This window comes from Polyodon spathula, chromosome 5, assembly GCF_017654505.1.
Source record: "Polyodon spathula isolate WHYD16114869_AA chromosome 5, ASM1765450v1, whole genome shotgun sequence".
Taxonomy (NCBI): Eukaryota; Metazoa; Chordata; class Actinopteri; order Acipenseriformes; family Polyodontidae; genus Polyodon; species Polyodon spathula.
Window position 1 is genome coordinate 61,449,678 of NC_054538.1, and position 25,160 is coordinate 61,474,837.

At 37.9% G+C, this 25,160-nt stretch overlaps 1 protein-coding gene across 2 annotated transcripts in view; it reads right to left on the reverse strand.

The window, feature by feature from the left end:
* The window catches only part of LOC121316131 (UTP--glucose-1-phosphate uridylyltransferase-like), a 22,267-nt gene extending 1,192 nt beyond the window's left edge, over positions 1 to 21,075 (reverse strand). Inside the window, exons 1-9 of one of the 2 annotated variants that reach the window (XM_041250934.1) lie at positions 20,982 to 21,075; positions 17,696 to 17,823; positions 16,404 to 16,511; positions 5,179 to 5,364; positions 4,492 to 4,625; positions 2,192 to 2,489; positions 1,747 to 1,944; positions 1,397 to 1,639; positions 501 to 605 (exon numbers count right to left, since the gene is read on the reverse strand). In XM_041250934.1, the coding sequence (XP_041106868.1) occupies positions 501 to 605; positions 1,397 to 1,639; positions 1,747 to 1,944; positions 2,192 to 2,489; positions 4,492 to 4,625; positions 5,179 to 5,364; positions 16,404 to 16,511; positions 17,696 to 17,794 (1,371 nt within the window). In that variant the 5' untranslated portion in view covers positions 17,795 to 17,823; positions 20,982 to 21,075. Of the gene's footprint in view, positions 1 to 500; positions 606 to 1,396; positions 1,640 to 1,746; positions 1,945 to 2,191; positions 2,490 to 4,491; positions 4,626 to 5,178; positions 5,365 to 16,403; positions 16,512 to 17,695; positions 17,824 to 19,997; positions 20,775 to 20,981 lie in introns of those variants that run through there. The other variant, XM_041250933.1, reaches the window with a different exon arrangement.
* Between the last annotated feature and the right edge of the window lie 4,085 nt (positions 21,076 to 25,160).

Here is a 25,160-nt window from a genome sequence, read left to right on the forward strand (position 1 = left end):
AAGTTTTACCATGCTCCTATCCCCAACCTACATAAAGCCATTCATTCAGCCAATACTGTCATCTGTACTGGTTATTGTGACAGAACCAGAACACAAAAAGTCTATATCAAATATATTTTAAAGCTGAATTAGAGCAATAACAACTGATCACATAGGTACTAGACATAATAAGGAGTTCCTTTAAATGTTGTGTAAAGTTTATGTGTTGAGTTTTGGTGTTGCTCAGCATTTATGCTGTTCAGTGCATTTTATATGTTGTTCAGAGACTGAGAAGAAAACAGTAAAAAAAAAAAAAACCCTTACATGGGGGAGAAAAAAACAAAAAATAAAAACATCATTTTTCTTGTGGCTTCTCCCCATGACAGGATAACAATGGACTGACGTTAGTCTTGGTCTCTAGCCTTTCCTGTTTTGAGGACATCAGACGACTAATAAACTAGATCTATATTTTGCTTAACCCAGCACTGACTTGAACAGCTCATCTATAGTATTGCACTCACCTTTAAACTAACATTCTTGCCAAAGGTAACATCTCCTGAAACCGTAAGGTGATCCAGTTCAAGCATGTCTGGTATACTTTCGAACCTCATCAAAAACTCCTGAACCTTAAATAAATAAATAAATAAATAAATAAATAAAACCAAACCAAACTAGACACGTCAGTTGCATTTCATCAAAAACCAGACAAGTCATTTCCAATACAGATTCTTCACTAGCTCAGCCAAACACCTGTGAAAAAGAAGGTTACCATGACAGACAGCTACCAGTATGTGGAATATATTCCTGCAGCAAATACCTATGCAAAGATTCATCTTATTTTACATATTGTTTGTAGTTCCAGTTTTTTTTTGTTTTTGAAGTAGCTTTATATTGTTCGTGTGGCTGCACCTTCACAGCTTATAACCTATAAACTGTAAAGGTCAATAAAGGAAGTCTTCATTAGTGCGAGTTTTATCTCCTATAATTGATTGTCTGCAAACATGGATGAGTTCATTTGAGAAACACAACTTACTCTTACATGCAAAGATAGCTAAAAACAAACACTAGCTACTGGTTTTAAACCCTAATCTTGAACTACCTTACCTAAAATAACAGATAGTTAAAGATTTGTGCTAATCGAGGTATGCTAAACCAGCTGTAAAAGCTGCAGTGAAAGTTAATTCCCAAACACCTGATGGGTTTATCAAAGCAGTCGCTATAAAAGATCCTCAGATCCAGGAACAGTCTTTCTAAAGGTTTAGCATGAGCTACACAGCACACAAATTGTATTTACTTAATGCAGCTGATTTTATGTGCAATGCACCTGCCACAGTTGTAAATAAACTGTAAACTGATATCAGTAACATGTCAGTTTCAAAAATTCTGTTGTAATAATTGCACAAGATCAAACACCAACCTTTGTAAAAGAGCTGCCCAGTTTGGTCAGGGGTACAGTGGGAAACTCTCTCTTCTCGCTCATGGTGAGGGAGCCTGCATTAAGGCTGTACAGGTTGGACATCACCAGCAGCAGGTCAGAGGTGGTTTTCACAGGCAGGAAACGGCTTCGCGGGACATTGATGCCCAACGCATTGTCAAAACTTTTAACAGCAGCACCCACAGCAGTTTCCAGCTGGATTACGTTCAATCCACCATTTAGAGTCTTAATTAAAAAAAAAAAAGGGGTTTAAAAATAGGGAGAATTTGCCATGAATGCAACATATAACCTTACAAATCTGGACTTCAGTTTTACAGTTTCAACATCCTAACCTTTGGGTTGACAATGATCTCCATGTCCATGGCGTTCTGCTCCTGCAGCCTCTTGATTGCAGGCAGTGAAATCCACAAGTTGTTGGTGTTGAAGATCTTGAATTTGCTCACTGACTTGAACTCGTCCACATGAGCCTTTGGAACCTGAGCGATCTCCAGCAACCTCAGCTTGCCTCCGTACTGCGTGAGAGTACCACCCTACAGACACAAATCATCACTGCCGTCATCGCCAGCACTCCACTGAACTGCAGACAGTCACAAAGCTAGAAGCAATGCTGGGTTTATGAAGCCGACACCATTTTAGTCATGCCCCTACAAATAATTTTATGTTATTTCCATACCAAAGTTAATCAGTTTTACGCTAGGAAACCAAGTAATATACCTTGTATTCCTTCAATATATCTTAAGACTGCATGATGCAAGTTATGAATGCTCATTAGTTTACCTTCACGTCTGCTCTTGTCTTGTCAGTGACCTCCATGACAAACTCGCAGCGTTTTCCATTGGGTTGGCTCATGAGGTGATTGAGGATATAAAGATCAACGGTCGCCCCAAGATTATCAATGTTTGAGACGAATATATACTCCTTCCCCTCAGCTATGAGTTTATCCAACAGGCCAGAGTTATAGAAGCTTCCATAGATATCCCCATGTCCAGGTGGGTACCAGGATTCAGCATTTTCCCCCGTTTTTGACATATCCTTGGCTATTGGGAGCAAAGATTCCTTGTTAATCCTTGGATACCTGCAAGAAGAAATGTTTTAACGGGAATGTTTACAATACTTTCAACTGGCTTTTAATATATACATCTATACTATCCTTATATAGCACACAGTGTTTAAATTGTGCTGTTCATTCCATAAGGAATTGCTGCTTTCAATTCTTTCAGATATGTTGGGGTGGAAATCTGCACAGAAGACTGTTATCCAGAATGGCGAACAGAGTCATCCTTAAGACTATTGCTGTATGGCAGTCATTTGTAAGGCTTGGCTATAGAAGCAACTGCCAACTGAGCATTAACTCCCTCAATTCAAATTGTTCAGATCCTGTTTGAAGCCAGGACTTTAACTGGTCTCAGATGAGCAGGACTCTCAAACACTGGCGTTATATTCATGTAAATGTGATAATATAATAAAACCACCAGCTTTTTATGTAAATCAGTTTGGGATTAACTTGGGATTAATGAATCTTTGACAAGGACACAAACTAAGAAATTACTGGCAGGGAACAATCAGCACTGGGCAAGTCAATGCTGTTCTTAAGATTACAAGCAAGTTTACCGAGTGCATGCAACATTAAAGAGGCAGTATTTGGCAGGTTAACCCAATAAAGATGGCAAATTACATTAGAATAAGAGCAATTCTTTACAAATGATTGGAACTCAAAAGGGTTAGTCGATACATGTCATTGTTAAGGAGTTTAACAATAAGCCTACCAATTTCTTAATATTTTTTTACTAAACAGATCAAACCTGGAAATAACATTGTGATTTGTAAAGTATGTTGGTCCGGTTTAATTTAATAATTCCAAAGGAAAATACATTCTGCAAAAGAAACAACCGTCCAAGTTTACCACGTGACTCCAGAAAAAGAAAAAAAAAAGTGTACCAGCAGACAACAATACATATTACAATAACTGCAGATATAATAATAAACCAAGAGGTCCCTTAGTTCTTTGATAGGAACATAGGAACAGGAACCAGGTTTCCTGTAGGTAATCAAATGGAGATACGCCTTAGAATTTCTTAAAAGGAATGTATGATGATTGGCATGTTTTTTTGAGAGTTACATGAAAAAGTTACTGGAACACAACGTGACTTAAGACACTTCCTACTACAGTATGTTATTTTAGAATTTCATTATTTCTATTATTTACAGGTTTTGTAATCACTAGAAGCATCTTGTTCACAGGAGGCAGCAACAATATAAAGAAATAATAATCCTGTGTTAATATTAAAATTACCTGCAGATTAAAGAGGCAAGATGTTCAATAATAATGTGTGTTCACATACATCTAAATATACCATTGCCTAATAATTAAACTTATTAACACCAGAAGCCCTGCGGCGGTCATTTTGGTGTTTTTTGATTTTAAAGTGTAATTTTCTCCAGTCATGTAACACATATGGGGCTGCGCGTTCATGTACCTTTCTGTCCGTGTGTATTAAAAATTCTCACAAAGCATGCAACGCGGGAGTCATCAACTCCTGGGTACTTTACAAAGAATGCACGGAGAAGGATTTACCAAGGAGAGAATAGATGTTACAGTTAGCACAGGAACTTCACAAGAAGCACTTGGAATAGGAGGGAGACTGCCAAGCGTGTACCCACAGCTGAAGCTGGCAACCCCACTGAGAGCCGCCAAATGCCAGGTTGGCAAGTGCAATAAAAATAAAACTTCGAGCAGCTGTTCCCTGTGCAGAAAAGCAGCGTGGAGAAGTGCATTATCTGTACTGATTGTTAACAGCCTTTGACTCGAGGGTAAAGGAATACCATTTTGTTGAAAAAAAAAAAAATTAAATTACTTTTTTTATAACTTCTTGTGCTGTGCACGTCTGTAAAATGTTCTAAGTTTATTTATCTACGTTGTTCAGTTGCTTTTGCTCATCTGATAAATAAACCGATTGCTATTGAAAAGTTAAAAATGGATATCTATCGTTTCTGTTTTATATGTAGACAGACAAGACAGACATACTCTGGTTTAAATTTAAAAATACATTTTACCCTGTTCAAAGAGAGATTTTTACCTGCTTTGGTTGAAGGTGTGGATTTTCACATGACAGTGTGTGTATTTCTGCAAGATCTTGTCAGTGTCTTCGTCAGTATTGAAAGAATTCATTAAGACCAGGGGAACTTCTGTGTTGTAGGTTTTATTTAAGTGCTGCAGAAAAAGAAATACCAGAAAAACAAATTTGTATGCTACCTTTGTAACACCTGCAGCAAGATTCGAACATAAGACAACCTCACAATGCAGAATATTGTAGGGTCAAATGCACTGTAGGGTCATTCCGTGACAAATCATCTGACCCCATTAACAATATGCTGTATATTCAGGTTTTGAGAAAGCAATTCAAACCTGTGAAACCTCTAGCCACAGGAGCAATCTGCCTCTCACTGTTGATGTCTGTACTCTCACTCACTATCACGAGGTCTTCTTTGCATTTAACTGGTGTTTGGTTGTACTTTTAGAAGGCATCCAGTTAAATGGAATGCTGTAACTGTGCAATGTACTATTTGTTTGATACACCCCCAGGATTTCCATGAAAAAAAGATTCACGCAGAGACTTTCCAAGTAAAATGTTAAGACTTAAGAATAAAAAACAAACAAAATAAAAATAAGTCAAGTGCTTTATAATTAATTTGTTAAGGGTATTCATTTTGTTCCCTTTTAATGGATTGGTAAACTAACACCCGAGTGACGGCTTCACTCTTACCTCGATCTGCTGAACTGTCAGATCCAGGAAAGTGTTTTCATTGCGGACACTGATGAGACTCTTCGGGCCCTTGCAGCCCATGCTGGTGCCAAGGCCACCGTTCAGCTTCACCACCACCAGCTTGTTCAAGACAGATGCCACATTGTCTGGCAGACCTTTGGACTTGATCTTTTCATAAGGCTGGATCTGGGGGAATGGGAGGCGTCAGTTTAACTGGCTAAACCTATGAACTCCTAAAACTGATCTGAAAATCAGAACCCTTGAAGATGAGATGCATTTGTCTCCACTTACTTCTTCTGATGTGTCCCTGGATAATGCATACTGTATGAAATCTTATTTTAAACCCTAATCCTACTAAAAGTTGATCCTGGCTTATCATGCAACCCATTAAAAACAAATTAAAACAAACACAAACACGCAACACAATATTATAAATAAGTTTTCAACAAGATCAACAGGTCATGTGTGTTATAGATGGACTGCCTTACCACATTCCAAATTATTTTTAGGTCCAACAGAAACCACAATCACCACACACACACACACACACACAGACAGATGTACCCTTAGTATCATATGTCTGTTATACAAAACAGTAAACCTTTTCAAACTCATTGGAATTATTTTTGCAATTATTCAACCGGAATACACAGTATAGCTAGGCTTACATCCTAGTCTTCTTAGAGTGTATATTAGTTTATTCATGCAATTTATCTGAGTCATGGTTTCACTGGTTTTCCAGTAAGAAAGACTCAATGTAAAAAAAGGTATCCTATACAGTACAGTACTCTGAAAATAAATATTCTTCATCTAGTAGCGTTACCATTTTGAAATAAATGCAGATTACCAGCCAGGTCATATTCATGCAATACAATATTTTAACTGTACTTGTAATTTGACTATAGCTTAAACAGGGATTGATTTTTTATTTTGTATTAAATGAGCAGAACAGTTATGTGAACATATAATGTTAAAATGGTGTATTCCTGAGTGCTAATGAGCCTGACCAAATAAAATAGAATTCAAATCTATTACTTGCCGTATGCACTGTTCTCAGTTTTGTTAGTGAAGGGAATGACTTGCTAGCTCACTCACTGACTCCCTGTGTGACCTTGAGCAAGTCACTTAACCTCCTTGTGCACCATCTTTTGGGTGAGAGGTTGTTGTAAGTGACTCTGCAGCTAATGCATAGTTCACACACCCTAGTTTCTGTAAGTCACCTTGGATAAAGTCATCTGCCAAATAAAAAAAAATACCGTATTACCTCAAATTAACGCCGCCCTTGAAATAAAGAAATGCACAACTCTGGCTCTGTACATGTGATGCCCCCAAGAGACTGCACCTTCAATCCAGCATGTAATACAAACTAATACACACACCCCTTAGTAAGCACATTTTATTTTATGGTACAGTCCCAACAGACAACCCAAGATGAACTACTTACAGCACAGTAGTCAGGTTTCCCACCCCCAGCAGAGTTCAGTGCCGATAAAACTAGGGCTGTCCATTTACCTCGTCCTCAGCTTGGATGGTGAAAACTTAAACTCAAAAGGAACATAGAGCTTACTTGCTTACTGTCTATCAGAAGATTTAGTTTCGGTTCTCTTACAGAGAAATTACAAATAAGCAGGTAAATTACAGCGAGAAAAAAATTGTAATAAGTAGGAAATTTTAGTTAACAAAAATCAAACCGATATTCATTTTGATTAATTTTAAATAAAAATCAGCTGTGCCAAATTGATGTAATATGGTAACTGGAGTTTGTATCGGTGAAGGCTGCAACTGGCATCTCTGCCAGTCAAATTAAAAATCTCTGGATGGGAATCGTTACCTTTCCACACACTTGTTTGCAGAATTCAGAGTTTGGAGCAAAAGTGACATTACTGGGTTACAATGGGGTCATACCAGTTCAAAAGGATCAACTGGCGGTTACTCTACCTCTCGTCATTTCATTACTTTTTGTTGGAAAGCCTTTAAAATGGCAACTACATTTGGCAAGGTCATTGACCCACATGGAAGGTCAAAGTTGTTAAAAAAAGGGGAGGTTTTCTTTAAAAAAAAAAAAAAAAAAAGACACAAAAATGTTAAAATCATTTTTAGACACTTTCTCGCATGCAAACAGCACTTGCCCTACCATTTTCTCAATTAGAGTTCATCAGCCACTAATAGCGTAAAACACCCCCACAGAATTTGGTCTACCTCAGCTTACCTAATGGGAATGTTTTTTTCCCCTAAAGTCAAATCACTACCTCCCAAAACTGTCGAAATTCATGAATTGTTAACAGGTTTAACCTTTATACCCAGTTATGCAAATTCTTGCTTCGCCCAGTTAAAAAATCTTCCAGCTTCCAACCAGCTCAGCTCTCTGCCAGAAATGCCAACATTCAGTGGAAGACAGGTCAATCAACTGGGTTTGCAATTAGTTTATTAGAAAACCTCTTGTGCTATCACCCAGCTGCAAAAAATAGCATTGTCTCATACTTCACCTTTTCAATTTAAACAAAGGTGCAGCAAAAAAGAAATCAACATTTCCAAAGTAGTTAATATGTTACATTTCTTAAGACCAATGTTAACATCAGAGATCTGAACAGAAAAAAAATAGCAGGGGAGTCAACTGGCTGCAAAACAAGAACACAGCAGACTTAGATTTACTATGGAAACCAAGTTCTGAGTCCCAGACAGTAATTGTGCATTTCTAAAACTACTACAAGCAGTTTATAGAATACAGGAACTACTACTTCTGACTGCTTCAAGAATCCCCAACCCATAGGCTCTTTAGCATCTAGGCCCAGGAAGTAGGGCCTTAACATACAATTAAAATTAAATTAATATAAAAGTCTGACAGATGAAAACTATCACTATCATCATTGACATTGTCAATAATCCAAGAATATAATTGCTGTTTTCTACAATTGTCTTAAACAACAGTAAACTGTTACTGGTTAAACTATATATTGGTAGCCTGCCTTTTCATTCTGTACATACACCAACACAGCTTAAACAGATTTAAGCTATTGGTTATTTTTTTGTTTTTTACATATAAATCGAAGCACAAATAATTCCTCACACCTTGTCATGCCACTCAGTACTGCCAAAGACTTCCTATTGAAAACCTTGATTGTCTAAGGGGTCAGTGGATACTGTAGAATGGTACTTCGCTTCTTAATAAATGTTGAAGCATATGATAACCAACCTCAAATACAATTTGAAGTGTGATGAGGACCTAACCAAAGTACAATCAATTATTCCTCAAACGAACTTGGACTAGATGAATTCCCTGATACTACGAATTTTCTACAGCATACTTTAAGGTTCACTTTAACCTGAACTTTCAATAAAATGTGCAGTGCTTTTAAATGTATAACACTTTTTATTGTTCTGTGAGAAATTTTATTTGAGTGGAACTTCAATAAAAAACTGCCAGGATGCATTTTGCTTAGACACCTGATAATATGAATTACTCATAATACACTTTTTTTTGCAGGTTCCTTGAAATTCGTATTAACAAGAATTGACTGTATACACGTCGAGGACGTATCCAAAATATAAAATGAACAGGATAGTTTCATGGTTGCCAACATCATCCCGTTACAATTTAACAATTTACCATCCGCAGGTGCATTTATGAATATTATTTGTTAGTTAAAACAATAACACCATCATGATATTGGGCAACTATGCATGTGTGTAGCCTGAAGCACAAAGCTTTCAGTGCACGAACATATACTACAGTTTAGGAAGCAACATTCGTTCAACATAATCTAAATCAAGAAAATGTTTTACTGAGCTGCACTGCTAATCTTATTGAATTTAATCTTGTTCCAATTACTCAGGGGTGTGGGTTATGATTAGCAAACTGTTTATATGGGAGTAATGCCTATGTCAGTTGTCTCCAATTCAATCAGTGTGGTCATGTGTCTGAATCTTCTACATCTTGTCCTCAAGATATTCTTCATAGAGGCACTGTACCAGACTCATTCTGACTAGCAACAGGATCACTATTACACCATCACATGATCTCCCCTAGAGCAGGACAGATGGATTATCTTATTCAAGTTGACTGTGCACTTTAGGGAACTGCTTTATTGAGGAACAATGCTATTAAGACTAGGTTTGTGTCTCAACAGCAGATTGCCACACAGAACAGCCAGAACAAATGTAGGCCAACCCATTTATGTGTGGAATATCAGAGTTTGAGAACGAAAGCTTTTTCTTTAATATGTATACATTTTTAAAGACTATCTGGTTCTTTATCCAAATGTATAAAATTGAATGTCCAAACATTCACTTAACTTTAGATTATATTTTGGAATCAAAATCATTGAACATTTCAATTCAATCAGATTTTGCATGCACATATTTCCAGCAGCAGAACAGATCTGGGGTGCAATGCCCTTTAAAACTGTTTGCTGACCATATTTAACAAGGAGATTGGTTTGAAGTGCAAGTAACGGTTACCATTTTTTGCTTTCCTTGACCCAACAATACTGTAGAGCAAACACGTGCTGGTAGATGAATCAATAGAGACTGTTCTGTTTCATTTCACCCAATGAAAGCCATTTAGCTTGATTATGTAACATATGCACCAACATTGTGTTTGGCAGGACAGAGGTTCTGATTACAAACAAAAATATGACCTATAGTCAGTCGCTGTTTGCTAGCTCTTTAAAAATATTCTGAAACAGTTTGGAAATATTAACAGAATGGTTCCACGAAGATTCGGAAGATGAACAATTAATAAAAGAATAAAACATTTATTAAAATCGCCACCACTTACACCATACAGGGATATTTCGGGCAGCCGTTTATATCAGACAAATAAGCGTTTTCCGTTTGCCATTCCCACTGATTTCAGTAACAAAGGCATCATTTACACCATGTTAAGCACTCTGTATATTTTGGGCAAACTCAGCTGTTTGGATCTCATTATGCACCGTTCACATACATTTAAATATCAAACACACTACTTTATACTGTAGTAATTGCTCTTCCTAATCCACAAATCAGCTGTTTGAAAGCACTTCATTGCAGTACAAAAGCTGGACAGATCGATCAATCAGCTGTTTGCGATTACCGCTGTACTGTACATTGGTTATCTAATCCCTGTACGTAGTGTCAGGTTTACAGTTTGAAAAAACAGTACTGACTGCAACAGCATGGCTGGAAAGAGAAAAACAATGCGCATTAGCAAGAAAATTTAGTGCAAATAAAATGTCTGTTATATATGCTGTGTGCTTGCTAAAAAAGCTGGGGACAGTGTGGGAATGGACCTGTTTATGGACTGGGCAAGGGGATGGAAGTATACTATAAATAATGAAATAATATATGTTTGTAAACTGTGTTATTCTAGATCTGTTAGTGTTCTCTATGTTTTGGTGCTCGTGTAACTAGATCCGAGACAGCCTGCGTGCGAGTGCGTCACTGAGGAGGGTGGGAGCACGTCTGACATGAGCAGTCAGAGATACGGAATGTTGGACCAATGAGTGAGGAAGGGTGAGGGACAGGGGTGGTGGTGGACTTGGCAGATTGAAAGATAGAAGCAGGCTTTGGCAGCAGGAGAATTGAGTGAGAGTTGAGGTTGAGTTTGTGAGATTTTCATTACATGAGAGTAGATGTTAAAACTTCATGCTGATTTGAACTCTGCTCTCTCCTAGATAAGCACCAACCAAGATGTAGCTTTACAGTAAACTAATTTGATCCATCTGCATCTCCATCCATTTGCGTTTCTTTCCATCTGATGATTTAGATATTCTTCTGCCTGGTGTTGATGGCTGAAGTGTAATGCTGGCTCCAGGGATCTGCTTATTTTGCCTCCCCCGCACATCAGCACACACAACGGCTGCAATGCTGGCTCCGGGGATCAACCACAGTGCGGTCTCCCCAGTGCATCAGCAAGAGAACCGCCCGGATTGAGCCAAGTAGGGTACATCTCTGGGGTCTCCAAGTGAGCACCTTCCATCCTCTGTGTTTCGTCAACTAGACCACGACACCTCAAGAGGGCTTGAAAGTGATTCTGTGTTCCAGCATCACCCCACTCCATCCCCTACTCAACTCAGCCTAGCTTACTTACCCGTACATCAGCGTTGCTTTCTTTCTATTGTGCTTGAGATCCCCAGCCAGAATCTTTGTCTCAACCACAGCCAGTTGCTGCTCCTTTCTGCTGCTTCAGATAAGTTCTTCACTGTGCGACGCAACTCTTGGCCACTGAACCCGACATCTGAGAAACTGGATTGTAGAGTGTGCCACAAATCCTTGACAACCCACCTCCACTGGGTAAACCCAGACTCTTCATCCTCGCTGTTCCACTTCAGCAGCTTGTTGAGCATACCAAAAAGTTTCTTCCTTCTATGCCTCATCCACAGCATGGCACAGTTAACTCTATCAGATGAGTAAGGTTATCTGGTCGAAGGTTAGTAGTGGCACTCTCAGGTGGAAAAAGAAGCCGTTGACCAACATCTGCCAGCATCTTCCAGTCTCTAGCAGCTTCCAGTTGTCCTGGGCGAGGCTTGGTTTTAACACCTTTACTTGGTGGTTGCTCTCCTGGATGGAAGAATATTGTCTTTTGTGTGCAATGCTTTAATGGAACTGGTGGCAACCTATTGGTCAGGTTACGTTTGTCTTCCAATGTTAAGGCCAAACATCGCAGCACCTGGTCATGGCGCCAAGTAAACCATCCCTGGCTAATACCCACCATAGATCCTGTCAAAATGTGCCTTAATGTTGCAGGTGATGAACACAAAGGACGTGAGAGATCCTCACCCACCCAGAGGTTTAGGTTCTGTGGTGATGGGAGAACATCATATTTTGATGAGGAATATGTTGATGAGGACATGAGGAAACTGATCCTGCTCTGTTCCATTGTCCACAGGCTTGCCAGCCGATCTTGCATTGTTCCACACTCTCCTATCTCATCCATTCTCCCTGCCTGGCCAGGGAAAAAGCCTTTACAAACCTCATCCCCTCCTCCTACTTTTGAACCTCATTGACTACCAGCTTCCTCCGTTGAGCTGGGGTTGCCTTGTGCCATGTAGGAGGAGCTGAACTGAGACCAAGACCCCATCTTCCATGCTGAACTTGCCCCATAATATCACTGATTCGAAGGGCAGCCTTAGCATCTTCCACAGGTTTCTTTGCCACCCACTTACTTCCAGTTTTCAACACAGGTGCAGCCTCCTTTACGCTTTTGTCGTGTGAATCTACTAATGTCATTTCCAGTCGGAAATGAGTGAGTGGAGAGGAATGACAGCCATTGTTCACTAAAAGCTAAACAAATAATAAATACAGCGGTTTCCTGCTGCTTTGAACCGCAACTGTTGTCTCTCTCATTATATCCTGGAAACCCCGCAGCTCAGCGCTACAGTATGTAAATAAATCCTGATCGCCTGCGGGGTGTATCAACTTCAACCTCCGTCTCGATCTCCTGCCTGTCACTCAGCAGCGAATGCACGCACCCACACGGCAGACGGGTACTCTGTCACAAGCATTAATACCCTGTATCTTTCTAAACAAGGGATTTAGGGGAGCCCCCTAATAAAATATGAATCTCAACATAATATAGCACAGTAATTGTTACAGCTGTGTACAATGGCATTTAAAACTGGATTCATTTATCCAACTTTTTACTCTGGACCCATTGCAGTCGAATACGCGAAGGATCACTGTACTTTTTATTGCATAAGTTTTAACTAGTGTAGTAAGTGTCTTAATAAAAGACTTAACTGCATACACACTTGTTTGTTTTGACTGCTGTACTGGTGATTGAGGGACATTTTGAATGCCAGGTTATTGTGCGGGTGTTTATACCGTCCATCGCTTACTGCGGGTGAATCGTGTTAACACAAACGCACCCTTTCTAATCGGTGGCAACTATTTTAAAAAGCAAGATTCAGCTCCCTATGATGTACTGAGTTTTAATGTTGGAATCTGTGCAATATTACTGTCAGTAGTCCCAGACGAAAACAGACAGTAACTTTTTTTTTTTTAAAAAAGAAGTCGTGGCTGTACAATCTTACTTAATATTACAAGCTTGTGCAACTAGAGCTGCGGCTGGTCAGGGAGGCATTTACATTAACATACACTTATAGCACGGTGTCTACTGGCAGTATGTTTACAAAATGTTAAGTATTAACATTTTGTATGAAGTGTCCACAAAAATAATGTAGTAAAATGTTATTATTTTAGCCTTGTAAAGTTGTAAAAGGCAGGCAGTACCTATATTATGAAATCTACCAGGACAGCATGTTGTTTGTATGTCATTCAGGCGTGTATTGGAAGCTGAAAAGTTCACCTATATTTGTGTTTAGGGAAACCAGTGGTGAGTGTTGTGTTTAGGGGAGAGGTTTGTTGAGCACAGTTAAAGTAAACATGTTTATTGTACTGTATTTCCTTTAACATTCTTTGGTGGTTAAGTTTTTTCAGCGTGGCTAAAAAATGTTAAGTTACTTTAGCCATAGTGGCTAACTTAATGAAAGTCTTAACAAAAACGTACAGATGTAGTGAATTATAGAAACTGCCCGAACAACCCTATGCCTGAAAGATGCAAGAGTTCTATTACAGTAGAGACTACTCTGTCGTCATCCCCTCATTTGGATTTCAGCAGCATGCTTTTCATTTCCTGCACAGTCAGACAGATTTATTTTATGAGCGGACCCCTGAGACCCAGTGCCTGCCTTTATACAATCAACCTCTGTGCATTCAGGTACCCATGTGAGCACTGCTCAGTCTCACTGCTAATGACCAGCAGGGAATGCATGGCTCTTACCTAAGTGCCATGCAAGTGTATTGGAATTTGGAGGCAATAAGGATAGAAGGATTGTTGTACAGGTAAATGTTTCTCTTTCATTAGCTTGAATTTGGTTCTGGATAGCCTGCAAGACTGGGGCTCCGTTTACAGTTGAACCTGCACTTTGGGTCGATTACTGCAACACACTACTGCACAATCACCACACTCATTTGCATCCAAAAGGGACCCCACTGACTACTAATGAAGTACTGTGGATTCCTCCCCCACCAGGTCTGAATCGCATTCTGTTGGTTTCTTAGTTTTATAAGCACCATTTACAAAGTGTACTGTACAGTGTCAACAAACATATTCAGACCCAAGTTTCAGTAGCTACAATTTCACACATTATAGTTTAATAGTCAAAATAAGTGTACTTCCTGCACATATTGAATTAAAACAGCATCAAAACTCAATTGCAAGCCAACTGAACATTGTAAAAAACAAAAAAAATAACGACTTTACTCTCAATAGATCTCTCATGTAGCATTGTAGTGGCAGAAATTGAGATCACATGGAAAGCGGAATGGGATTCAAATGCACGTGACCCCCACACACAAATGCGGTTAACACGAATTAAAGAAAAAGTATACTTGTGAATAACTTTTTATTGCAAAACAATATTTTTGTACAGTAGTTCAAAGTACAATGAGTTAAAATGGAAGGCTGTAGTTAACGAACACACGTTAGCAAGTACGTGCAGTATTTACTAAAGTATTTCATGACTGCAAAGTAATGTTCCATTTTGCTCATTCTAAAATACATTTTGCTCAGATAGTGTCTAAATTGGAGAGTAAATTACCTAATGAACCAAAACCTAAAAATTACTTAATGAACCAAAGCTGATTTATTTTATTTACTCATGTTTCGGGCTTAAGAAAGGGCTAATTACACAAACCAGGGGATGCTGTAACCTGATAATTCTACAATCTAGTGCAATTTCACGAAGCATTTACTCAAGTTCTGTGTTTCAACCTTTTTTTTCCCAAAACGGACAAACTGGTGGTGTTGAATAACCTAAAAATAAATCATTCAATACAAGTTATTCATTCAAGGGCCCCTAAGTACAGCACTGTAATGGTTTGCTTCTCTAATATACTCATACAGTGTCATCGACACAAATAAAAACATATGTCATGCACAAAAAGTCAAAAAATAAAGTATCTTAACTATGGGGAATATGTACTACAATCCTTTAATGAAAGATTGACACATTAATGACTTTTGTTAAAAAAGGTATTTATTTATTTTTTTCAACGCTATTAAAGAAAATTGATCAATTGCTATTTGCAGATATTTCAATGCTACACTTCCAGGTCACTGCATTCTATTTCAAGGGGCTGCATGAAAGAACTCAGTCAGCATCTCATATTGGATTGAATGAAATGCTTAATTTCTAATTGACACCACCTGCAACCATAGAATACAGCATTTTACCAACTGTAAAGACACTGTCTGAAATTACAGTAGCCTGTATCAATATGGCCAGAAGTTCTTAAAAAAACAAAACAAAAATACAACAACATGACACTAAACGTTTAATGTTAACTGGACACCACCTATGGAACTTTATTGAGGTTATTTAACCCTACAAACATGAAGTCATCATGCAAATAAAGGAAAACAGCTGCAATGCTTCTCCAGACATTGAACTAAGCAACAAAGCTACCAAAACAAAATAATATGGGTCTGTAACAGACAGACTTTGTTTAGTTAAACTAGAACGACTGTGATGTTATCAATTAAACTGAAAGCAAGCAGCCCCCAGTGGATAATTCCAAGCGCATTTGTGATCTCTATACAACGGTCTGAAAGAAATGCAGTGGCCAGTTCCCCTACAACAGTGGTTAAAGAAACGTGTTATGGCCCACGGATTCAGGTTGATATATATATATATAAAAAAAAAAAAAAAAAAAAAAAAAAAAACTTACTGAAAAGTGAAAATCCAAACCAATTCTAATAAGTCATCAGAACCTTAATTTCAGGGAATTAGATTTATTTGCATACATGAAAAAAGGTGCTGTGCTACTACTTCACAATAAAAGGTTAATACAGCAGAGGTTATATAAAAAGGACTACAATGCTGAGCAAACATTGTGCTGAGACAGATAAGCCAACACTAACACAGTTTAAGAAACCACAAAATTCCTGAATGAAATTATAATGGATGCAACAAACAAAACCACTTGAAATGTGACTACTCCAGGAACCCTCCCATTATGTAATTTATGACTTAAAGGCTGGGACTCTTCGAACTACATTTTAGATGGGAACATAGCCAGGGGCTAGATGTGAAGTGTTTTTGTAAATAAATAACCAATTATTAAATAACCACAATGACCCAAAGCAACACAATGCATAAGTCCCATATTAAAAGAAGGCTTTAAAAGACATGTCAATAAAGAACCAAGGTGTCTTATGAAATGGCCTAAGCAGCATTACTCACAGAATCCTCTGGTGGTCTCTGAATCTTCCCCCAGTCCACTGAAGGCCCCTTCTCTTGTAGAAATCTATGGAAAAGCTTCTTAAACCCATCAAAATCCTTTCTGGTTATCTATACAAAAAAACAACAACAACAACAACAACAAAAAAAAACTTATTCTAATTAAGCTTTTGATACTGTATGATGCTTATATATATATATATATGTATACATACATACATACATACATACATACATACATACATACATACATACATACATACATATATTATATATATATATATATATTCACACACACACACACACACACACATAAACACACACTAAACATGGAACAGTACAGCAGGAGAATGTTATTGTCCATACCCTTTTAAGAAAAATCTGGTTTTGCTTAACATAAGGGCCACTAGCAGGGTTTAATTTCCTCAAGTGTGTTAAAGCCAATAAACCCAATTAAAACCATGCAGGCTCTTTGTAAAACAGAGAAAAAAAAAAAGTTGATTGGATTCCACTTAGAAGGGACTCATGACCTTCACAACTAGGACAGGGAGAGAAAGAGAGTTCAAGAGTCTCATCCCAGAACTAATTGGATATCGTCAACATCATGAAATCTCTACCCGAGCTGGTCAGCTGTGAGCATCCAGTTGGAAGTTTTACTAGTGACATCAAATGAGAGTTTGAACCTCTGTGGAAGTTTAACAAGCATAGTGTGGAAAGAGAAGGGGATGCCACACATTTTGTAATACTATTAATCATATGATCTTTTAATGAAAACAATATAGAATAGATCATTTTTTTCTTTCACAGCAATTACTTTATTTTTTAATGGAATAAATTCCACCTAACGTTATAAAATAAAAAAAACTAAGCCATGCAAGAGAGTTTCAGGTACCCTATACAATGTCAGTTTCTTGTTTAGTTAGAGCATATTTTTTTCTCTCCTTTCAAAAAAAATAAAACGACAGTCATAACAGAGTTGAAAATATTCCTCATGTGCCTTTTAAATTAAAATCATTACTTACTGGCTTGTGCAGTCTGTTGTAACTTAGAAACGGAGCTGGGTGCATAGTTCAATGTTATGGTTCTGTAAAAAAAAATCTAAAAAGGGTTCTCACAAATGGCAGTCATGGGACTGATTGTCAGGGGGATGTCCAGTTCAGAATTGAGGTGTGATCGCTCAGCTGCTAGGAGATACTTTCCTGGTGCCTGATGACATTAGTTCAACCGTTTTTCCCCGCACACAGGTAGTTTCCTGCATGCACTTCACAAGAATAGCACCTATATGCAGAACCTACCTCGGCTTCATCCTTACTAGCAGTTGCCTGTAATCTTTCCAGGTCCTGCTTCATAGAGTTCTCGAGCTCCTGACGGATTGCTTCTTGGAACTGTGCCATCCCACCGTTGGTCACTGCCTTTCTAAAATCTGTGGTACAAGTAATGTGTGGTGATTTGGGGTTCAAAATGTTAGCCACAGTTAAAAACTACTCTATGAAGTAAGACAGAATGAATGCAAGACCACTTTTAGAACAACTATTTTTTTTCTAAATTTAAATGTTCTAGTTTCTCTTCTGTGCAGTGCCCATCCCTAAACAAATAACACTTCTGAAATAAAAGCACACAAAAATGAACAGAGATTAAAACAGTTTCAAACTACAGATGTATGCTCAATGGAAGATCACTGGAGAGTTCCGTAATGGCTTTCTGACTCAATCTACGTTGTTTAGTGATAGGCTTAGAATTAAAAAAATTCCCCAATAGGGCAACACTGAAATTAAACCATTTAGTTGTGTGACTGAATTCAAGAGACACAAGTGGCATTTTGGACCCAGTTGTCAAAAGGGTGACAGCAAGTCACGGCATTACAGGATCTGTCAGAAGAGCCACAAGATTGTGCCATGGTGTAAAGAGACGCCAGCTGTAATAAGTTTAGTTTTTTATTGCAAAAACTGCAAGCATATTAATACAGTAGCACTGTATAAATGTTACGCAAGTTTGGACACCGAATCCGTCATAAACATATCCTGGTTAAATTTATTATACTCTGTTTCCTGGACTGTTATTCCGTTCATTGCAAGTGTGATAAAATGTAACCCATGTATCAAAATCTCGTTAGGAATCAGGACTGTATACACAATCAATTAGGGAAAAAAACTAAGATGCTGACAATATGTACTAGAAGCATAACCCTAAACCGGATTATTCAACTGAACATCACATGAACTTCTTTAACTTTATTTTAGTGTGTTTGAAACCTTGGCAAACATGTTTTCAATGTATTTATTTTTTATTTATTTAAGTTTTTTTTAATTAGGGTTGACTTAATTGTTTGAAGCATGATTTTAATATATACTCAAGACACTGGAAAACAGGCTGCACTTGGGGGTGTATTACTTCAAAAAAGAGGTCTGTCAACAATAAACTTTAAGAAAAGGTCCAATGTCTGCCATTAATGAAGAATTAATGAAGCTGCAGCATGTCCTCTAACTGTTTACTGTTTTATTTAATTCTGAAGATAGAGGCACACTGTTGGTATATAAACCGATTTCAGATCAATTTATTAAAACCTGTGGTATTATCTCATTTAAGTGTAGCTACATCATATTCCCCTGATCACCCCACCGCCTACTTCTGCCAGAAGTAAAAAGTAAAAGTGGCATTGTATAACCAGTAACAGCGTGCTGGGTCTCAAAACACAGGGGCTTTTAAATACATTTGCAAACAAAAAGCTAAGATACTGTAGATTGTCCTGCTTGTGGCTTTGCTGGGCAGAGTTGCAACGTTTGGTATTAAAATGAATAGGGAAATAACTGAAATAAATACGGAAATGAAAACGGAAAAACAGCAGCAAAACAATCCATCGCGCTGCTTTTCACATGATTGCTTGAACAAAAAATCTTGCTTGACGAAAATCCAGATTCTTCAAGCAAAAAACGGCAATGCAGTAAAAAAAAAAAAAAAAAAAACCCGCAGCGTTAGTTAAATCACCTCCTCTTCAGTTGTGTTTTCCCCTCGTAGTGCTGTACTGTTAAACGAGCAACTGGACACGTATACATGGAGAAACGGATTGCCAATTTCCAATCGAAAACAGACAATTAGTTCACAAAACGCCAGCTCTGCATAATGTACTGATATTCCTATATTACCTCTTATTTTACAATGTGGCAGGTATTTTAAGTTTATTAAATATCAACCACAAATACAGACTATCAATCAAACTAAATCGATGACTGGTCAATCTAATGCTCAAAAAGCACTAACGCATTGGTATTCCAGTGCAGACCCAATTAGTAGCTAGCAAAACTGAATACAAATCAAACTGGGTATGTCTTAACTACTTATTACTCATACCATCTCACCAGTAATCATTCCCGTTACATAAATTTTACAAATGTTGTGCTTTTGTATCTTGATATACCATTTATTTTTAAATCCAACTGGAGATGTTTAGTAAAACGTACTAATCAGACGATCGCACCAGTAATAATTACCTTGTATAATTGCAAACGACTAGATTGACAGCTTTTCCAAAAACAGTACATGTATGGTGTTCTACTATGTTGTTTATCTTGTGACGTTAACATTAAAAATGTGACTTACCTTCAACGTAAATGGACATCTTGAGATCACGTTGATGGCAATACAGTTAGGGTAGGGGTATGGTATTTATTTTTTTAAATTTATTTTTAATTAATAAAAGTAAAAGGTTTAAATTCAACAACAAAACCGCGATAGACCAGTCGTCTTTTTTGGATAAAGAATTAACTTAAAAAAAGGTTAAAAAATATGAAGAAAAAAAAAGAAATAAAATCACAACTTCGCCTACACTCTACGTTCGCTGTTCTGGTAAAATACTCCCAGCTCCCCTGTTGTAGATGTATAACATTTCGTAATCAATAGCCAGTGCCTGGTAATATCTGGAAGCTGACACCACTGCTCAATTAAATAGTTATCTTTGACCAATTTTCGAAATATCCATATCGTTTAAGAGAGCCTCATCTTCCCTCCTCCCAACTTATTCACAACAAAAACAAAACAACCAATTGAAAACACAATATACTGTATTTCAACAGTGTCAAAAAAGTATTTTATAAATGCGGTCCCTTTTGCAGATACATGACTACGTCACAATTTCTGGGCTGGTCTAAAACCTTGGTTTCACAAGAAACCTGCCGCGCCCCTTTTCTAAATCGTTTTTCTTTTCTTTTTTTTTTTTGGCAACAACCACAGTTCGTGCGAATGTATCAGCCATTAACGATTATCACTGTCATACATTCTCAAAATGAAGGCTGTAATACATCTACAGACAAACACTGATACATATTATTATAGGCAACATGAGGTCTTACGCAAAAGCTGGAACGCACACTTTAATGCACTCTTATAACAATAAATACACGATTACGTAAAATATTGTACCGGACCAGATCAAAGTGACTTTCATATTACCATCGAGCTTCACTGACAGTTGCACAGCAGAACACAAACAAAAGGGGCGAGGATAAACAGCCAGGTATTGTATTACAAAACACGTATTTATGAAAACGTAACGTTTTATTAATACCCTCCAACAGTAATACCCACCTTTATAATAAATATATTTTCACCAACAAGGACCTCCCAAAATACCGTATTTACCTTAAAGGACTAGTGCATTTATGAAGTTTTTAAACAGTCCACCCCTCTCTGACTGGTATTTAAATGGATGCCTCACTAGAAGGATGTGTCGTAATGAATACAATTAAAGACTGTTTTTTGACGGGCAGAAAAGGCAGCCAATAAAACACGTCTCTGTCGTTTCGGCTAAACTGAATGTACCGGGTTAAACTGGGATAATCTGAAATATCTCCAATCTCACATAGGGAGCGGCTGGATTAGCTACTGATCTGCGTATACTGAAAGTGTAAAACCTATTGTTTGAGAAAACTGCAGATTATATTGTTAGAAAATAGAGCTGTATCCAAGGTAACCGAGGTTGTTATGTGGCTCACTTCTTAATTTACTTGCCTTGAAAGGCAGTTACGCTTTGTTGTACGAAACCACGCCCTGTTATAGTACATTTTCCTACTAACCATATTTATTTAAAATGTAACCGGGAAACAAATGTAAGTAAAGTGTTCCCCTGTAGGAAAGTTAGTCTATACGTTGTAGTTCAAATTATACAGATAAAAAGTTTTTTTTTTTTTTTTCATTACAGCAGAAAATGACTGCTATGCGTGGCGCCTGTATGCCTCGGGCAGTCCAAGCTCCAGGCTTTTTTTTGTCCCGACGGCTATTAAAATTCAGGTGCCTGCTTGAGCAAATTGAAAACATGAGCCTGTTAAACCAGAATGAAAGAGATTTACATCAAAACAAATTTAGGTAACGAATTCCTGGGAAAACGTACTCATCCCTGTCCTATGATCACAACCGGCCGTGGGAACTTCTGAACTACATTTAAATATTTATTTATTTATTTATTTATTTATTTTTATTTGTTTCGCAGAAGATGCCCTTATCTAGGGTGACTTGCAATTGTTACAAAATATCACTCGACAAAGTATCGCATTATAAAATATCACATTACAGAATATCATAGCACAGATAAGGGCCGTTATGAAAGCACAATAAGATCAAATTCAAGTAAGAGCAAAATAAGGAATAAGAGCTGTTAAAACTTATAGTAAACATTTGCTTATATGTAAAGTCCAGAAAGAACACATAGTAAGTATGATAAATGGATGAGAATGATTTAAAATATGAGAGTAAAAATCAAATACAAGATACAGTAAGTAGTTGTAGTTAGGAGCAGTAGTTGAATGCGGCAAGGTATGGAGCAATTCAGTGCCATATAGTCCAATATAGTGGAGAGTTGTGATGTTTACAGCCTCAGGTGTGTCTTGAGGACGAGTCAGACGTAGGTCGTTCCACCACTGAGAGGCAAGGGTGGAGGCAGAAGTAATAGCATGGAGACAGGAGGGAGCACAAAGGTCAAGACAGCGATAGGTGAGTATAAGAGTTTTGAATTGGAAGCGAGCAGCAATAGGGAGCCAGTGAAGAGAGCAGAGCGTTGGTGTAGCATGGGAGAAACAACAAAAGGGAAAAGACAAGGTGAGCAGCAGAGTTATGGATGAGCTGAATTGGACAGGTAGCCAGGAGGGAGTTGTAGTAGTCAAGGCAGGACACTACCAGGGCCTGAACTAGGAGCTGAGTGGAGTAGTCAGTGAGGAACGGGCAGATTCTGCGTATTTTGCTGAGGAAGAAGCAACAGGACCGTGCCACAGTAGAGATGTGCTGAGAGTAGGAGAAGGAGGGGTCGAGGGTGACACTGAGGTTCCGCTGTACAAAAGGGCCGGCTCCATTGCAGGAGATGGTATTGGGTTCATGTCTTCATATTTGATTGCGTCACCTACCAGCCCTCACCCCTACCCCAGTGCACGTTACAATACTAAGTAGACCACGTTTAATAGTCTTTACACCAAAAATGAAATTTGCATGAAAATAATAGCATTATCAGTTTTGTATTTCACAAAAATGTAGCAAATTTCACATTTGCATAAACCCCAATCAGGACCTACATACTAATACCCTCAAGCCAGGTGCAAGGGAATGTCCATACCAAGTTTCCTAATTTTCTCTCAAGATAGAGCAAATTTAAGTGAGATGCATTTAAAATGGTAAATACTCCCCTCAGCAAGTATGCAATTGCTCAGTGATGCAATAGGTTTGGGATTATAATTATAAATATTATGTATAGCTATCTATGTTTTTACTGCAGTTGATAAAGTGTTGTTTTGTGAAATTATGAATTATTTGTTGAATAACTGACAATTACACTCATGGTCCCAAGTGTTTAGCCCCTGATCTCCAGGATGCTTTCAAATGAACTTCTCTGCAGTGCCACTGAAGTGTGTTGTATTTTAAAGAGTGGATTTCCATTTGCAGTTTTTCAAACATTCAGAATGTTTTTTTATTTGAATTACTCAAATACTGTATGATTTTATTATTTTATTTTATTTTTTTAAATATGTTGATTACTCTGTGTTTAAGGTGCTTAAACCTGGTGTGACCAAGCCTGGGAAATAGTGTCAGGATGGCAACAGACTGTCACAGTATTAAGACGCACTTGAAGTTACACAGTGTTTTCTCACCCTATCCAACTTGCTCTTCACTATTGGCCTTCACACCAAGGAATGGCTGGGGTTTTATAGCCCAGCCCAGGCAGGTAATCATTATTAGCAGTCTGTAATCTGTTTCTATTAGATTGGCAACTGGAGCTAACTCTGAGCAGTGAATGGGCTGGAGCCAAGATGGCTATCACCTACAGAAGCTTGCCAGGGTCCTAAGGAACATATCATACAGTTGGGAATGTACTGTTCACTATGTCACACCTGGCTTCAGAAGTTCAATTCCATTTTCATTGCCAACCATAGACATACTAAATTGAAGTGTTTTTATATTAGTGAGCAACACCTACTGAAACCTTACTTTGTTGCCAGCAATAACATTGGAAACCTGACTGTACGATGCTGGCGCACTGGTTGATTTAGCCTACATCTATGACTGGCTACTTGATCTAAAGATACCTTCTGAATTCAGGCTAAATCATCTTAAACAAAGGAATATTGACAAAAGAACCACCTGGAATATTTACAAATATCATAGAATAGTAAAGGGCAGAAAAAAACCTATAGCCCGTTAACAAAGTTTTAAGACTATGGCCCAAAGTCAGCAAACAAGAAAATACAGTACTATCTACAGCCACAGTCATCATTTATTTTTTAAATTTAGGGAGTAACTATAAATCTGTGGACTGTTTATTATAAACACACTGAATTCATAATGCTGGAAATACAGAAAACAAAATGTTGACAATGTCTGCAGAATTTGTGCAATTTAAAACGCCCAGTGCTGGCTAGCTGAGTTGTGTCCCTTTATTAGGAACTACTGTAGGAAATAAAGCAGGCTCACTGTTATGCAATATTATATAAAGCACAGAGGCTTGCAGGTAGGCATCAGATAAGGTATCAAGCCTTTTAAATTTGTAAGTACGGTACCGTTACAGCAAATATCTGATTTCATAATCACTGCCTTTAAACATGTCGTTGTTGGTTTTAAAAAAGTGGGCTATACGGTACTACTCTGCTGCACGCATGGCTTTAGTTTATTGTCAATTTTTGTCAAACCACCAAACTTCCAGAATTTGAACAGCTTTTTCATTTACATTCACACACGTGCACCATATGCTTTCAATAGACCACCTAAAGGGGCGTTTCATTACAAAACAGTGTCCAATCTAAATAATGCCATTGAGATAATTACAACTGGTGACCCAAGCCTATGAAAATCAAGCTTCTAACAGTAAATATAAAATGCCAGCGATGGTCCTATTTAGTGATTTAAAGGGCAGTGGTATTACAAAAAAAAAAAAGGTATTGAAAAAACACGATTCACAGAAAATAATAAGAAAAATATACACAGGCAAGTCACAGCAACTGTGAAGAAAGATGGAAGTTGGAAAAACTGGCCTCCCGACAGAAAATCCAGAATCAGGCTGAGAACATAAGAACATAAGAACATAAGAAAGTTTACAAACGAGAGGAGGCCATTCGGCCCATCTTGCTCGTTTGGTTGTTAGTAGCTTATTGATCCCAAAATCTCATCAAGCAGCTTCTTGAAGGATCCCAGGGTGTCAGCTTCAACAACATTACTGGGGAGTTGATTCCAGACCCTCACAATTCTCTGTGTAAAAAAGTGTCTCCTATTTTCTGTTCTGAATGCCCC